Raw genomic sequence first — 17,984 nt, 5'->3', positions numbered from 1 at the left:
GAAGGGGATTCAGGATGGGGGGACACATGTATACCTGTGGCCAATTCATGTTGATGTATGGCAAAAACCATCACAATATTGTAAACTAATTATACTCCAATTAAAATAAGTTAATATTTTTTAAAAACCACCTAGCCCATCAAAAAAAAGAAAAGAAAACTGTTTCTAATTGCAGATAACATGGTTGTTTAAGTAGAGCATCCCGAGGAATCATGAATATAGCAAGTACTCAGGATACAAAGTCAAAATGCAAAATTACATGATTTTCATACATATACAAGGTATAATCAGTTTGAAAATTAAATTCAAAAAGCAATTCTATAGCATAAAAAACCCAAAATACTTAGGAATCAATTTTGCAAAAAATAAGCAGTACCTCTATACTGAAAACTACTACATATTGCTGAGAGAAATTAAAGATCTAAATCATTGAAGACCATTATTTATGGATTAGAAGATACAGTATTTTTAAGATGACAGTTTTCCACACAAAAGATCAATAAAATGCAATCCCAATTATAATTGTACCTTGAGGCTTTAAAAAACAGAAATTGACAAATTTATTCTAAAATTTATATGGATATACAAAGGACCTAAAATACTTAAAAAAGTAGTGCTTTCCAATAGAACTTTCTGTGATGATGAAAATATTCTGTATCTGTACTAGCCAATATGTAACTATTGAGCACTTGAAAGAGGGCTAGTGCTACAAAGGAACTGATCTTTTCATTTAACGTGTTTAAATGTGATTATGTAAATACATGTGGCTAACGGTTATTGTAGCGAACAATGCAGAAGGTAATTCTGAAAAAGAAGAGTTAGACCACATGACTTTGAAACTTAGTGTGCCGCTGCTGCTGCTGCAGCTGCTAAGTCGCTTCAGTCGTGTCCGACTCTGTGCGACCCCATAGACGGCAGCCCACCAGGCTCCTCCGTCCATGGGATTTTCCAGGCAAGAGTACTGGAGTGGGGTGCCATTGCCTTCTCCGGAAACTTAGTGTAAAACCATAGTAATTAAAACAAAGACAAACATAATAGAGAGCCTGGAAACAATCTTGATTTTTGACAAAGGTGCTAAAACAATTCAAAGGGAAAGCTAATGGTGCTGGAACAACTGGATATCCACATGAAATAAAATGAACCTCTAGCTGCATCTCATATACACACAAAAATTCAAAATGGGTCACAAATTTGAATATAATTCAAAAAGTCTAAAGCTTTTAAAACTAAACATAAGAGATTATCTTTGCAATTTGGATACAGGCAAAGATCTCTTCAGTTCAGTTCAGTCACTCAGTCATGTCTGACTGTCTGTGACCTCGTGGACTGCAGCACTCTGGGCTATCCTGTCCATACCCAACTCCTGGAGCTTGCTCAAACTCACGTCCATTGAGTCAGTGATACCATCCAACCATCTCATCCCCTATCATCCCCTTCTCCTCCTGCCTTCACTCTTTCCCAGCATCAAGGTCTTTTCCAATAAGTCAGTTTTCGCATCAGGTGGCCAAAGTATTGGAGTTTCAACTTCAGCATCAGTCCTTCCAATGAATATTCAGGACTAATTTCCTTTAGAAGATCTCTTAAGCAGGTCATTGAAAGTAATCACAAAAGAATAATAATAAATTAGACTTAATCAAAATTAAATTTTCCCATCAAAAGGCAAGACTAAGAATATGCTAAGGCAAACCACAGACTTTAAGAAAATATTTGCAATGCATACATCTGACAAGGAATCATTTCCAGTATATGCAGGGACTGTCTACAACTCAATAATTTTTAAGAAGACAGCCCAATTTAAAAATGGTCAAAGATATAAACAGACTTTTCACAAAAGATGTACAAATGGCCAATAAACACAGTATCGTTAGTCATCTGAGGAAATGCAAATTAAAACCAAAATATCCACAGCATGGTTAAAATTAAAGAGATTGACAACTCCAAATGTTATCTAGGAATTGGAACAACTGGAACTCTCATGTTTTGTTGGAAATATAAAATTGTACATCCATTTTGGAGAAAGATCTGGCAGTTTCTTATACAGCTGAACTTAAACCTATCACGTGACCCAGCAATTCCATCCTGAGGTATTTACCCAAGAAAAGCGAAAGAATATGTCCACAAAAAGATTTGAGTAAGAACATTCACAGAAACAGTCCATCAACAGAAAAAGTGAATAAACAAATTCTCGTATAAACAAATTCATGTAATTAATTATACAGTGGAATTAGTGGGGTTAACTGTCCTGGTTTGCCAGGGACTCAAAGGATTTCTGGAATACGTGACTTTCAGTGCTAAAACTAGGAATGTTTTTTTAACTAGGAAACTTTTGAGCAAACCAGGAGTTGGTCACCGTAATTGTCCACCTCAGCAGCGCAAAGACCTAACTCCTGGTACATCCAACAGCATGGATGAACCTCAAAACGTTACGCTGAGTGCGTGATACCTACGTAAGAGTTCATATTCTATAATTCCATTTATGTGAAGTTCTAGACTACGCCAAACTAAGTTGTAGTGAAAACAGAAGCAGGGGAATATTTGTGTCTGAGGGGTTGGCTGGTGGGGAACGGATGTCAGAGAACATTTGAGAGTGATGGTAATGTTTTTTATTTGTATACACCAGTTGTCAAAACCAATGAATGGTAAGCTGAGGTATCGACATATCTGTGTCCTAAAAGTACCTATAAACAAATACTGAACTCTAGTTAATGGTAAGCATACCGGAGTGAGATCTAACTCTTCTTTACTTGTCAAGTGTGGAATTCCTAAAACAGTGGTATGTAAATGTCTGAGGTAGAGGAAGGGAGAATCATTCTTTGAGGATTGCTCCTGAGTGGAATTGTTTGTCATGACTATTCGATTTAGAAAAATTTTCTGTAACTTTCCATGTGGCTGATATCTTTTGTTTTATGACCCTATATTTTGTGGGAAAAATCTTAATTTGTTTTCTAAATTGGTGGACTTCTTTCTCTATTATAAGTATGTAATTTGGCTGCAATTTTGCTTTGTTAATTGCTCTGATACTATTCTTTGCTCACACTTCTTTGCAGTTTTTTATAATATTTACAAGTGTAAGTAGAGAAACTCCGTATTATAAGATGTTATTACTTTTAGCAGTCATAGTATTTCTTAAAGCAGTGACTATAAATTTACTTATGGTTATATTAAAGGATGATAATGCTTATAGCATTCTAACTTGTTACTTTTCTGTAATAATATAGTACTTTTAAAATGGAAATTGGATTGCTTTTAGATTAGCTTTTTATTAGCAACATTTTTTGATTCATAATAAATATGCACAGTAAAAATGCACATTGTAGAAAAGCTTAGTCTTGATTAAAAACTTTAATCTTGCTAGGATTTTATTTTCACACATACTTTTTGCTGTAATAGTGAGTTAGATCAGAGAAGATATGCTGTTGCTATCCCAAAATCTTTCAAGATATATTTCATCTTTAAGTTTGCTTTCTTCTCATTCACCTCTAAAAATGTGTTGTTCTTACGAGGATGTCAGTTATAATAATATTTTTCAATCCTATCAAACCCATTGAAACCTTCTCATAAATTTTAATCACCTATTTCTATGCTGAAATTAATAGATTGTTTAACATACATACACACATAACTTCAAAAATTCAGTGCAATTGCCCTAATTGTAATATAATGAGAAAATAAAAGGAAAGTAATTAATAAATATTTGAATGTGTAGATTTGAGGGTATGCTACAGTGGTCGGATGCTTGTATCTACACATAGAAACTGTGGATGAGACTATAAATGCAGACTGTTCCAGGTGTGTTGCTTTTGCACTGTACACCACAAGCAGTATTGCTGTCACTTTCATACCTTTCTGAAATATTTGACTGTTGTTGATAAAGGTCTGAACAAAAAACAAAGGACAAATTTCCCTCGATTTACATGTTATGTGTGTTTCTGGATGTGTTGGCATCTGTTTAAAACTGTGTAAGCACAAACTCTGTTTATATTTCAAACAGATTTAGGTTCTGGCTCAGATCATTATGGATAAGTTTTTCATCTTCATAAATGTCCAAGAGGACATGGGGACATTATGAAGGTCAGATAATTCTCTTACGTGGAGAACTCTCCTGTAAATTGTCAATCATCCAGCAGCCCTGGCCCTTGTGTGGTGAACGCCATCATTTCCGCTTAATCATTGTGACACTAAAACACAAACTTCCAAAACACCATATTAGGTGTTTTTCACAATATATGTTTGGCAATTGTGTCACTTTTCAGAATAATGTCTTTAAGATAAATAGGATTACAAAGGAAACCAACTGTATTCAAATATTTCAGGTTAAGAATCTCTGCAAAAGTGGATACCACACCCTTCTCCAATATACACACTCCAGCTGACAACCACTGTTATAACCACTGTTATGTAAGGCTTTCTTTCTATATTTCAGGAAATGGTGAAAGCTTTAGTATTAAAATATTTTGGATTTGAAAGTGCATTTGGGTGCCTGCATCATTTTGTCATCAACATAACAATATCAACAGAGGATTAACATCAACTCTAATAGAACAAAGCAAATAGTACAGGAATTGTGTTTCTATTCTAATTTTGCTTCTTATTGGAAATTAAATGTATCAAATGGACTAATGTTTCTATCTCCCATTCTTTTCTCATTGTGCCTAAACTACCTCTCTGATTAACATCAATCATTTGCCAACTTGTTTATTCATATATTACTTAAAGGAGTAAGGTAACCTTGGCCGAACAAAATCTTCCTCCAGCTGCTGCTGGGAAAGTTGACAAAGAACTTATATGTATTAACAGGGTAGTTGAAACACAAGTGGTTCTAAAAATAGGAATTGTAAAGCATGATAATCAAGAGTTGATTTCAACTGGCACTCACTCAGTGTTTTCTAGGGGTGCATTGCAAGAGGTGACTATATTGTACATGGACAATGTATATCATGATAAATGTGCAGACTGTTGTGATGATGACTTTTATTTCTTTTAGGGTATGTCTCTATGCCAGACTGTTGTCGTAGGCTCTGTGGTCATTCTTCTGTACTCTTCAAGAGCATGTTATAATTTGGTGGTGATCACCATATCTCAGGATACATTAGAAAGTCCATTTAATTATGGCTGGGATAATCTTTCAGATAAGGTAAGAACCTAACATGTATTGCAAATCTAAGTGTATGATAATGAAGTTAGCCTGACTAGGAGAATGTTTTGAGTGTTTGACTTACAAACACTTTTATGGAATCTCTAGCCACTATCAGTAATCATACTTCAAAGTTCTATGTTTAAAAATTCTCATTCATATGTAGCAGTTGAAATCATTCTTCAGAGAGAACTTCTCCCAAAATAGTATTTTATTTTCTTTTTGTGAATAATATTAACAGTGTATTAAATCTATTGGTCATAAATCTATTTTCAGTTCAGTTCAGTCGCTCAGTCGTGTCCGACTCTTTGTGACCCCATGAATCACAGCACGCCAGGCCTCCCTGTCCATCACAAACTCCCGGAGTTCACTCAGACTCATGTCCATCGAGTCGGTGATGCCATCCAGCCATCTCATCCTCTGTTGTCCCCTTCTCCTCCTGCCCCCAATCCCTCCCAGCATCAGAGTCTTTTCCAGTGAGTCAACTCTTCGCATGAGGTGGCCAAAGTACTGGAGTTTCAGCTTCAGCATCATTCCCTCCAAAGAAATCCCAGGGCTGATCTCCTTCAGAATGGACTGGTTGGATCTCCTTGCAGGCCAAGGGACTCTCAAGAGTCTTCTCCAGCACCACAGTTCAAAAGCATCAATTCTTCGGTGCTTAGCCTTCTTCACAGTCCAACTCTCACATCCATACATGACCACTGGAAAGACCATAGCCTTGACTAGACGGACCTTTGTTGGCAAAGTAGTGTCTCTGCTTTACTAATTTGTAAAGGATAGTGTTTAAGTATCTCTTTATAAGTTGATATTCTGTCATTAGCTAGTAAATATGGTTATGTCTTTAATTTGCTAGGATGAAATTAATTCTCTCTTACCCAAGAACTATATATAACCTAAATATTTGGTTTAGTTTTAGATGTATACTTTTATGAAAATTTGGCATTATCAGTCTTGAAAATGGGAGCGCATTCATAGTTCCTTGGGTGTCTAGGTGTTTTCTGTAGTGACTCCTGGCACGCTTGCTGTGCATATCTGACCTCCCAGCATTTTCCATCCTTCTGCTAGAAGTAGCCTGACCTAGGTGCATGTCATGTCTTTATTTATATTAATTTAGCTTCGTACTGAATTTAAGCATCCTGGAATGCTGTTTTATCAGGATTTTAATTATCTTTCAAAGAAGGAATTTTCACATTTGGTTCCGTGTGGCAGATTCCCTTCACTCCTTTTCCCATTTCTCTTTCCCCACATTTATTAGAATAGAAACAAATTCAACATGGAATTTAAGCCCAAAAGCATGTTTTTAAATAGCAACAGAGCTGAGTGACTTGCATGTTACATTTCTCTACAGGTGTAACTCAGGGTAAGTGCGATTATTTTGCCTTTGGAGCAGCTGGAACCTGTAGTCTCATTTATAACCCTCCTCAGACTACAGGACCTAAACCACCCACACCACTACCCATGTGTTAAAAATATTTTCATAAATTGATGTGTTGAAAAAGTTAATACCTCTTTATTCTACTTAACATCAAAGCATTTTATGATCTTTAAAGGATAAATATCATTACATGAGAAGCCATAAAATATGGAAAATTAATTTAGAGTTCTATGTGCTTGTAAGTTGATCTTTTAAGTTACCCTACCTGGAGCAAGTTGTTTGTGGAGGGTGATTCCTTACATGTAAGACTGATTTTAAAACTGCTCGACCATATTCTATTCACAGGCTCATGTAAAAGACATAAGTGGAGAAGAGTATATTGTATTTGGAATGGTCCTCTTTCTGTGGGAACATGTGCCAGCATGGTCAGTGGTACTGTTTTTCCGGGCACAGAGATTAAACCAGAATTTGGTATGATATCATAACATTACCTAATGCCTGTTCTCCTTATTTTTAAAAATAATAGAACATTTATATTGATTTTCTATTTTTGGCAAAGACTAAAAAGGATTATAGATCTCAGCCTCCTTTCTTAGTTGAAAAGTAAATCTTCATATTCTATCTACTACATTGTTCACAGGCACCTGCTGGCATGATAAACAGTCACAGTTACAGTTCCAGAGCATACTTCTTCGACAATCCGAGGCGATATGATAGTGATGATGACTTGCCAAGACTGGGAAGTTCAAGAGAAGGAAGGTAGTTGCACTGAATTGGTACCAACATAGATTTTTTTTAAAAAAGCTTTAACCCAAATATGAAAAGGGTGATTTGCTGATATATGTCAATAAATAAGATCATTTAACATTGGCACGTAGAACAGTAGATGTTAAACCCATGATGAGACCTGTACTATAAAGAATTATCATCTGCTTCTAAGTCCACATATTACCTTTATTTGAGAAATGCCTTTGGGGGTAAAATGGCACCCTTTCATTTCAGGATCCCTTGTTAGTTCAAAGCTGATGGGGGTTGGTGAGCAGAGAAGAAATACTATTATATATGTTTCCATATCTACTATGCTGTTCAAATTGCACAGAGAAACTCTAAATAAAACTCTTGGGAAGCTTAGCTGCTATAAGAAATCTTCAGTGCCCTCCTTGTTCCAAAATCATTACAAGTCCATCCCATTAGCTTTGGTATCAGTGCCGAGGAAGCCTTAATGCACACTAAATAATGCTTTGAATTTAATGCAGCATTTTCTATAACCCTCACTTCATCTGGACAAGTTACTTAACCTCAATTTTTTGTCTGTTTTTCATCTGTAAAATAGGGATAATAATAGAACCTATCTGATAGGATTGTTGTGAAGGCTGAGTGCATGTGTGTGTAAACATACATATGTATGTCCTAGAATAAAGCCCAGCACATAATAAGCACTATGTTACTATTATTATTATCTGATAATCAAGTTCTACTAATGTTGAATGGTATTTATTCATTCTTTTCTAATATGTGATATAGAATCAAGGATATTAGATATAAGTTATTGAATTTTGTAGAAAGCCATTATTTGGTGAAGAACATAATTCATTCAAAACTAGAAGTGCCAGCATGAGTTATTATATCCTGATCACAGTCCTTTTTTGCCCCTTTTTTGCAGTTTATCAAATTCACAAGGTTTGGGCTGGTACGGCACCATGACTGGTTGTGGCAGCAGCAGTTACACAGTCTCTCCCCACCTGAATGGACCTCTGACGGACACTGCTCCTTTGCTCTTTACTTGTAGTAACTTAGATATGAACAGTCACCATAGCTTATACGTAACACCACAAAACTGATGGCATCATCAAGTTGTGATTCTTCAATCATTTTTCATGAATGTGTATATTCAGTGTGTTTAAATTCCATCTGCATAAACATTCCATTATCCGTTACAACTGAAAACAAAGCCTGGAAATGTGGCTGAGTCCAGTGGAGGACACAGCTGTTACTTTTGACCTCGTCCTGGTAAAATGAAGTACAATGGAAAATTTGGAGCCAGAGAAAAGAAGGATTAGATCTTAAGGGACTCGATGGCCTCCGTACATCCTGACTTTGGAATATCGAACGCATATTTGCACTTTTATCTTTGTTCTGAAAGAGTACACTGCAGTCCCCAAAGTCATACCCAGTGTTCACACTGGGATGTTATGTTGTACATCAAATCAGGAGGCAGATTCCTTACAAAAATCAAAGCCTGTATATTCAGCAGTGTACTCCATGTGGAATTCTTACCCAATAAAGTTTATAGTGTGAACAGTGCACAGAATGAAGGCATAAAAACGTATCATTCTTTTGAAAGATCTATTGAAAATAGGTAATCATTGAAGATAGTTCTTTTAAGCATGATTGTACAGTACTAACTGAAATTATTCAATCATTTTAAAGAAATGATACTAGTAATCCTTTACAGTGAGGACCAGCAGTGTTCTTTGGAAAGTCACAGTCATTTCTTCAAGAGCAAAGTATACTAATCAAAATTATGTGGCTACTTTGAGTAGAATTGGTCAAGTGATTATTCTGTATGGTTAAGACAATACAGTAGTTTAAGCATGATTCTTCAAGAAAACAACAGCAATTTTTGTGTAGGGAGATATTGATAGAAACTTCTTAGGACTAAAGTTTACAGATGCATTTAAGAATTATTCAGAAAATATACAATTCTAAGTTAAAACATGAATACATTTTCAAAGGCATTCAATTAGCTGAAATAAAATATAGCAAATCTTACCCATTATTCCTATGAATCAGGATTAACCTCAGGTAAATTAAATCATGATATGTTATTGCAGTGAGCTCAAGTGCAATACTTTGTAATACATATAATTTTTCCTTTAGTTTTCATTTTTATATCTTGCATATGGGCAAAGCCAAATTAATTCAAATTAATCCCAGCACTAGACTAAATGAACAACTTATGTGAAGGTACTAACTAGGTAAGTATAAAAACCAGTGGTTAACAATATTGGAGTACTTTTAGAATTACATTAAAACTGTCTTGAACGTCCTATCTTAGATCTAAAAAAAAAAAAAAATATATATATATATATATATATATATGGTAGGCTAAAGTGATAGAGAATTTTAAAATGCACTTTCTACTAGTGTCTATATGGAAAAAAGTAGATGCTAAATACCTCAAGAGCCCAAGGTAACAGGCAACATTGGGAAGTTGTCACAACATGCTTAAAGATGACTAAATACGGTTATTTGCTAATCTATTTCTTCAGAACTGGAACTAATACAACTGTCTTTTTCTGTCTTTACTTTGATTAGAAAGTTCTTTTTCTGCTCTTACATAAAACATCTTTCAACTTTTTGATTGATTCAGTAACTTCACAGAAGTATAACAGTAAGTGAAACCCCAAGAAAAAAATGAAATTTTTAATGCTTTTGATCTCTTGGGAAGCTGGTACACAGACAAAGAAATTTAATCTTTTTATAGTACAAAAAAAATTCTGAACTTAGTCCAAATCATAAACTTATACATGTCACTTTGGATTTATAAAATTTATAGTATAGAATTTATAGATCGTAACAGGACAACATACCATGCACTTACCTGAGTGTATTTTTACTGCAACTTCAGTTACTGGGTTTCTTTTCAGAATGCCGACTATTTATTGTCTTAATAATGTTAGGTATTTAATTATCTAGAGCTATCTAAGAAGATGTGTTGCCTTTGTTAATCCTTGGGGTTCAAAGTGATACATTTTTTCTAGGAAAGCTTCCCCAGACTTCCCTACATAATGCTCCTATTTGACCAGATAAGTGAGGATTACTCTTTTAAAAATATTTCAGATAAAATAACGTGGTTTTTTCAGTTGCATTAGTTGATTCTTCCAAATCTGAGATTTGTAAATTTCTTATCCCTGACCAGGGAACCTGAATTCTTGCATTTGTCTCCTTAAAGACATCTCCCACAATAAATCACCAAAGACAAAGAAAGATAAGCTTCTGGCCCAGTTTTTGCTTAAAAATTTCAAAGCACTAGGAGCACTTTAAGTCTGGTCTTGAAAGAAGGAGTTGTTTATCAAATCAAAGGGCTGTCGATCCCCTGTTCATCCTGCACTGAAGCACATGATGACAATTTCAAACCTTCTTTTTGGTTCACTAACTAGAAAAGAGAATTTCATTGCTTAAGTGTGTAATTCTACAGTGATTAGCAGTACTTGTTTTTATTGTTTCATTTGGACGGTCATTAATTTTGAAACTCTTGCCACTCATTATAGCTGGTAGTAGTTTTATGAAAGATGTAATTTATAGCTAAAGTGGCTTTTTTTAAGCATAGCTGCCTTTTTTATTGTTTAAGTGTTTCTCAGCTATAAAATCAGTGTCAAACTGGTTATAAAAGTATAGCTGTGGCCAATGAATGTATTTATTTGTTTCACTAAATTGTAACAAAACACTACTGTTAAAAATAAAAGTGTTTGTGCTTTTATTTGGAGGTTGGGTTTTCTTAATCTCTTTTAACAGACTACACCCGTTGAGATTCTGTCATGTAAGGATAAGAAGCCTACCATAGGAAAGAGAAAAATACGTAGAGTTACAAATGACAGTTTACTTTAAGTGAGCTTGTCATTACAGATATTCCTTGGCTTGTCCTAAGTGAAAATGCATTGAATACAGCTGGCCTAGAACATTACAGCTTAGACTAGCCTTCCCTAAACATGCTCAAAACACTTATATTAAACTGCAGTTGGGCACAACCATCTAACACGAAACCTGTTTTGTAACAGTGTTGAATATCATGTAGAGTTTATTGAACACTGTACTGAAAGTGAGAAACGAAATGGTTGTGTTCGGTACAGAATGGTTGGGTATGGGTTGTGTTCCCTTGTGACTGCGTGGCTGAGCGGGTGCTGTGGTGCTGCCACTGCCCCAAATCATGAGAGGTCCGTACCGCATATCACTAGCCTGGGGGGAGAAACCAAAATTCAAAAGTGGAAGTACAGTTTCTATCAAATGTGTATTGCTTTTGCACTGTTGTCAAGTTGAAAAATCTAAAGTCGAACTATTATTGTACATATGGATAACTGTACGTACTGAACACTGAGATAACCATGTACGACATTAGCTGTACACTAATTAGTATTACACACTAATTTGATATGAAATGCCATACTTTAAAATACCAATGTTATTAGATAGTACGTGCGTAAGTGCTAAGTTGCTTCAGTTATGTCTGACTCTGCAACCCTGTGGACTACAGCCTGCCAGTCTCCTCTGTCCATGGGGTTCTCCAGGCAAGAATACTGGAGTAGGTTGCTGTGCCCTCCTCTAGGGGATCTTCCTGAGCCAGGGATTGAACCTGCGTCTCTTACATCTACCTGCATTGGCAGGTGGGTTCTTTACCACTAGCACCACCTGGGAAGACCATATTAGATAGTACATGTTTATTGAAACATTAAGCTAAGAAAAATCCTTGTGTGAAAGAACTTACAACACCTCTCTCCTTCCCCTTAGATTCTTAAACAGGTAGAAATTTATCTAGCTCATAATCCTGGGCAGCTTTTCTTTGATTATTCAAGAAATTCTTCAGTAACGCTTTCCCCTGAAAAAAGAGTTCTTACCATTTTTTCCATAATAGGCCCCTTTCATAACTTGCCAAAACCACACCAAATTTCTAATATAATTTCAGAAGCTATATTGATCACCTAAAGTCCAGAAATCCTTGGGCGCCTATTGACTTACTGTGAAGAATATTTGGAGTGAAGGTATGATCACTAGCAATAATAAAGTTGTCATTTTAAAAGCAGTTTATTCAACAAACATTTATTAAGTGTTCATATGCCAAAAACTATGCCGTGGAGATGCAAACATGGATAAAGTTTCTTTTCCTGCTCTTAAGGAGCTCACATTCTAGTAAAGGAAACTTTAAAAACAAAAACAATACAGTACAATAAGTGACGCAGTAGAGGTAGGTTGTAATTACAGTGGTGACACAAAAGAAGAACTTAGATGATCCTCCTTGGATGGAGCAAGGGCGAATTCACAGAAGCGATCGCTATGCTGGGCCTGCAAGGATACATAGAAATTTCCCAGGTGGGGAAGGATGGCTAGGGCACTTGATAGAGAACAGCAGGCACCAAGGTGTGGAGGCCTGACGATGCTGCATCTGAAGAATTCTAAGTCTGTTTTAGCAGAACATGAGGTTGGGGGAAACAGAAAGACCCCTATCAGAGTACTTTGTTCACCAAGGAAAGAGGTCTGGTTTCCTCCTAAAGGTTCATGAATTCACTGTGTGTTAAGCAGGGAGTAACATTGTGAGAGTGCTTCTAGAAAGCCCACTTTGGTAACACTGTGAAGCAAAAGAGAGGAGACAGGTTGGGTACAAGGAAAAAGGTTTGTACTTTAGGGAAGAGCAATGAAAATGGAAAGACAGTGATATATCAGAGATATGGAAATAAAATCCATAGAGATTAGACACTGGCTGGACAGGGGAGTGGAAGGGTTAGCCTAGAGATGATGTAGATGGTGATGGTTCTAAAATTAACCAAAGGAAGGAGCATAGGCATAAGAATAGGTTTGGGGCAGAATAACTTTTTAAGATACACACAGCTGTCTGTGGGACAACCAAGTGAAGATGCGTAGAATGAAGATGGTCTGAGAAATTTGGGCTAAAGGTACGGATTTAAGAGATCACTGAATTGGAAGGACTCAAGAGTGAGAAGTGGTAGTGCTGAAGACAGCAGGAATAAAAGCCTAAGGAATAACTTAAAGAATACATGAAAAGAGGCACTCAGAAGTGAGGGAAATACAAGAAACCTAGTGGAAAACAGATTTTTAAAGAAGGAGCTGTCAACAGTGTCAAATGCAGAAAAAAAGTAAGAAACGGCTTGTGAACCAAACCATAGATTTAAAATTGGGATTTAGACTTCAAAAGACAAGATTGTTAGCTACTAAGGAAAAAAGCCAAATTTCAGTTAAGGGAGCAAGTGGAGGGGGACAAAGTGAAGACAGGAATATTCTTTCCAAAAGTTTGGCTGTTAAAAAAAGAGAGAGAGTAGGGGCATAAGATGAGAGAGAGTCACACAGGCAAAATAATTTTAAAATAAATTTAAACCCCTCTACCAAATTTTCAGAGTACCACAAATGTCCTTACACTTCTATATTTGGTGCTCATTTCATAGTCTTTTGAGTCTCTAAGAATACTGACTTCATAGTAGGTTAATATCTTTCTTTTCCTGCCCTATTCAAATTAGGGGGGAAAGGAAATAGGACATATATTATTAAACTTAGTTCTGTGATAATTAATTTAAATATATTGAATACATTTTCATACATTCACTCAAAAAATATTTATTGGACACCTACTATGTGCTTGACACTGTATCAGGCCGTAGGGACATAAAGAAGAAAAAGTATACAGTAGTGTTAAGTAGCATTTCTAAGCCATTATGTAAATAAACCCTGCTTTATGAATAATGTTACATCTCAACCTGATATACCTGCTAAGACATACAGAAAGAACCCATAACTTTGAGGTATATACTTCCTTTTTTCCTACAATTACCATGTGCTATAAATTCCTAAACCCCTTCAAATATTTTTATCACTGAAGATCTTCCCTTAATGAAGACTTCTAAAAATTACAGTTTAGTTATGGGGAGAAGGAAGAAAGAAATATCACGTGCAAAACCCCAAAATTTTATGCCTATAACTATACAGCATAAAAAGGGTAACAAAATTCAAAAAAGAATTTTAGATTGGAACTCAAAATGATTCCTTATTCTAAGGCTTATAGTAGTATATAGTTGCAGATATTTTTCCTGAAAAAAAAAATCATTGAAACATTATTCATATTACACATGGTTCAAAGGACATGATGCCTATAACTGACTCTTCAAGAGAAAAAAATAGTATATGTGTGTATATATACAGAGATAGCATGAGCAAGAAAGCAAATATGAACAATTAAGGAATCTGGTAAAAGAGTTCTTTGTATTGATACTATCCTGGAAACATTTCTATAAATTTGAAATTATATAAAAATAAAAAGTTTCCCGAAATTTTTATTCAGAATCAGGGAAAGTACTATGAGAATAAATATATAAATCTATTCAACTTTTCACACTGTTTAGAAATCCCTTACACCCTTGAATTATCATTGTATCTTTCTACACACCAAAATAAGCCAATCAAAATAGCAAAATAATTCTAAAAGTGATTTGTTTCATACCAATGTATTGTAGGGTTGCCAAATAAAACACAGGACTCCCAGGTAAATATGAATTTGAAAGGAGGAATAATTTTTTGGTATATGTTTGTCCCATATTACATGCAACATACTTATATAAAAAAACTGTTGTATATCTGAAATTCAAATTTAACTAGGCATTCTGTAATTTTTTTTTTTTGACTTCCCTGGTGGCTCAGACGGTAAAGCGTTTGCCTACAGTGCGGGAGATCTGGGTTCGATCCCTGGGTCAGGGAGATCCTCTGGAGAAGGAAATGGCAACCCACTCCAGTACTCTTGCCTGGAAAATGTCATGGACGGAGGAGCATAGTAGGCTACAGTCCATGGGGTCGCAAAGAGTCGGACATGACCGAGTGACTTCACTTCACTTCACTTCTGTATTTTTATTTACTAAATCTGTTCACCCTAAATGTTGAACATTTAGGCTATTAATAATGGGTCATAACATTCTCTTATAAACACTTTTCACATTGGCCATAGTTTAATTTATATTATGTCTTCTTACACAAAATTCTAGTTTGAGAGACTTAAAACATCATTTACTTAGATTTACCATATGTGAATTTGATAATCCTGATGATTTTACTTAATATTAAACATTAAAGGTATACCACATTATCAAAGTTTTACTCACAATAATATTACACATAGATTTAACACAATTTAAAAAATTGTTATTTAAAACAACATAATTCCCTTTTACAAAAGCAGCTTTATATAAAACATTTGACTTAAGACTGTCATTGCTATTTATGCCTTTGAATGAAATTCCATTCTTTGGCCTCCACTGTCCAGAAACAGGCACTTTTCAGCTTGCTTTCTTTAATGAATATTTTGTAACAAGTTCCTGAAGTTTTCTAATTCTTTCACACTTGTTGAAATTCTGTAAACAAAATAAATTTCACTCAGAAACTATTTTAGATAACTTTTCTCTACAAGTTATTCACATTGCATTTTCAGAACACAGAAAAAAAATGTTAATTTATTTCAGCAAACATAAAGGTGCATAAAACATTTAATCTGTTTTGATGCACTTGTGTTCTTAATTTGACATATTAAAACTAAGATAACATTCCCCAGAAATCAGTTATTTTTAATTAGTCACAACTAAGTATTAAAGTTTCAAAGTACAAAATTATAAAGTGCTTAAGTATTGTATTTTTAAGTATTCATAAGTATATTCACATGCTTATTATTTAAAGTATATAAGTATATACTTTATACCTAGATATAAAGTATAGGTATATACTTTATAAAGTACATAGCATTAAAATATGTATTCTAAGTATGCATAAGTATATGAACACTTAAACTAATCAATTTACCATATTTATTAAATATACAAAGAATCAAAGCTTTTGGACTACAAAGAGTGAGAACAGTAAACGTGTGACCAAATTGTTTTCACAAACTTATAAAAAGTTTGTTATTTTAAGTATACTTTAGCTCTGTTCTCCACCATGAAAAAAGTAGCAAAATACTCAAATATAACTGTCAAGCTTCTGTGTACTAAAGAATAATTTTGAAGGTCAATTATTAAATCAATTTTTTAAGTGAAATATAGTCCTTAGAAAGTGTTAGGTTTTTTTTTTTATAAATCTCTGCATTCTTTAGATATGATAGGCCAGGAGGAAATGCATCTGTACTTAAATTTTAAAATGTAAGTTCCTAATTTTAAGCTTATTTTCTGATCATTTTGATGAAAATTATTTTTAAAAGCATGATTAGCATTTTTACACAATGGCAAATTCACAAATTTTATATGTATACCTACATTACACAACATGATTTTTTCTAGGACCTTCAAAAAAACATTTGGATAGCACATAGATTAGAAAAAGTTTACAAATTCTGTAAGATGAATATTCAAGCACTCAGTGAATTAATAATGATTACAAGAGTCAAGAGGTGACAATAAAGAATATCATCTAATGATTGCATGTATCTACAAAGTTAAAGTATTTCATAAGATCACAGAATTCTGTAGTGAGATAATTTCACTAAACAGGATATTTCTTACCCAGTTTTATCTGAGAGTATATGTGTTGCATTAGGCTTACTTGGCTAGCAAAAAAAATTTTGGTGCAAACTAACCTTCCAAATGCATTAAATAATGATACTATTTCTTGTCTGGTTAGATGGAATTCATAACTGGGTCCACTTTCTGGCATATTTGCAATCAATTTCTCAGAAAACAAGATCTTCAGAGCAGTGCCCAAACCCTGAGTCTATAATAGAAATAAGAAAAAAAGAAAAATCAGAAAATTCCTTGTGCAGAGAAAGAAAACAGGATTGAGCTTGATATGCTTACCTGAAGCTTTCCCCACAGTCGACATTTCAAACAACCAACACAATCCATGATTCTTGAAATATTTCTAAAATGCAGTCGAAAATCCTCCTAAAAATAATTTAAAATTTTATTAAGATGTAGTATATGGTCAAATACTAAGTATCTCTGAGTGCCTTCTATGTGCCTCACTGTATGCAAAGCACTGGAGAGCACCAAAGAAGGGAAGAAACTGAAGTCAGTGTACACGGAACACCTCCTACACACCAGAATCTTTACACATACAATTGTATTTCACCTTCACCACAAATGCAAAAGTGAAAGTCACTCAGTCGTGTCCGACTCTTTGCAACGCCATTGACTATACAGTGCATGGAATTCTCCAGGCCAGAATACTGGAATGGGTAGCCTTTCCCTTTTCCAGGGGATCCTTCCAACCCAGGGATCGAACCCAGGTCTCCCGCGTTGCAGGCAGATTCTTTACCAGCTAAGCCACCAGGGAAGCCCAAGGTATTATTACAATCTACAGCTAATGAATTAAAAACATAAGGTCCAGAGAAGCTAGGTAACTTGCCCAAATTCCCATATCTAGTAAATAGCAAATCTAAACCCCAGGACTGCCTGCCTCCAAAACTAGACTATCTGTAAATATAAACAAAGTAAATGAGTTGAGATGTTCTATTGTATGTGATTATTAACCACATGTCAGTATCAGGAGAGGGGGCAGAGGTTGTATGACATCATTTACCAAAAAAGAAAAAAAGGAAGGGAGAAAGGAATAAATAATGGAAGGAGCAACAAGTAAAAACCTTTGGTTTCATAATAGTTAAATGAAAGCCCTTCTCTCTGGTATAAGGAAAAACAACCAGATCTTTTACCATTTATTATTATCATTCATACTTTATTATCATACAGAAATCTACAGAACAGAGTGAAATCCACGTAC

General features: G+C 34.8%; 2 protein-coding genes across 2 annotated transcripts in view; one reads left to right on the top strand and one right to left on the bottom strand.

Moving 5' to 3' along the window:
• Positions 1-12,145, top strand: part of GPR137C (G protein-coupled receptor 137C) — a 65,522-nt gene extending 53,377 nt beyond the window's left edge. Inside the window, exons 4-7 of the mRNA XM_005899958.3 lie at positions 4,985-5,134; positions 6,855-6,980; positions 7,150-7,268; positions 8,173-12,145. Coding sequence (XP_005900020.2) covers positions 4,985-5,134; positions 6,855-6,980; positions 7,150-7,268; positions 8,173-8,350 — 573 coding nt within the window. The 3' untranslated portion in view covers positions 8,351-12,145. The remainder of the gene's footprint in view (positions 1-4,984; positions 5,135-6,854; positions 6,981-7,149; positions 7,269-8,172) is intronic.
• Positions 12,146-12,325: 180 nt separating this feature from the next.
• The window catches only part of ERO1A (endoplasmic reticulum oxidoreductase 1 alpha), a 53,317-nt gene continuing 47,658 nt past the window's right edge, over positions 12,326-17,984 (bottom strand). Inside the window, 3 exon segments of the mRNA XM_070377277.1 lie at positions 12,326-15,634; positions 16,846-16,979; positions 17,063-17,149. Of these exon segments, the coding sequence (XP_070233378.1) occupies positions 15,574-15,634; positions 16,846-16,979; positions 17,063-17,149 (282 nt within the window). The 3' untranslated portion in view covers positions 12,326-15,573.

The sequence above is a fragment of the Bos mutus genome, chromosome 10, assembly GCF_027580195.1.
Source record: "Bos mutus isolate GX-2022 chromosome 10, NWIPB_WYAK_1.1, whole genome shotgun sequence".
Classification (NCBI taxonomy): Eukaryota; Metazoa; Chordata; class Mammalia; order Artiodactyla; family Bovidae; genus Bos; species Bos mutus.
Note: the sequence above shows the minus strand (reverse complement) of the source record. Positions and strands in the feature narration are given on the sequence as shown.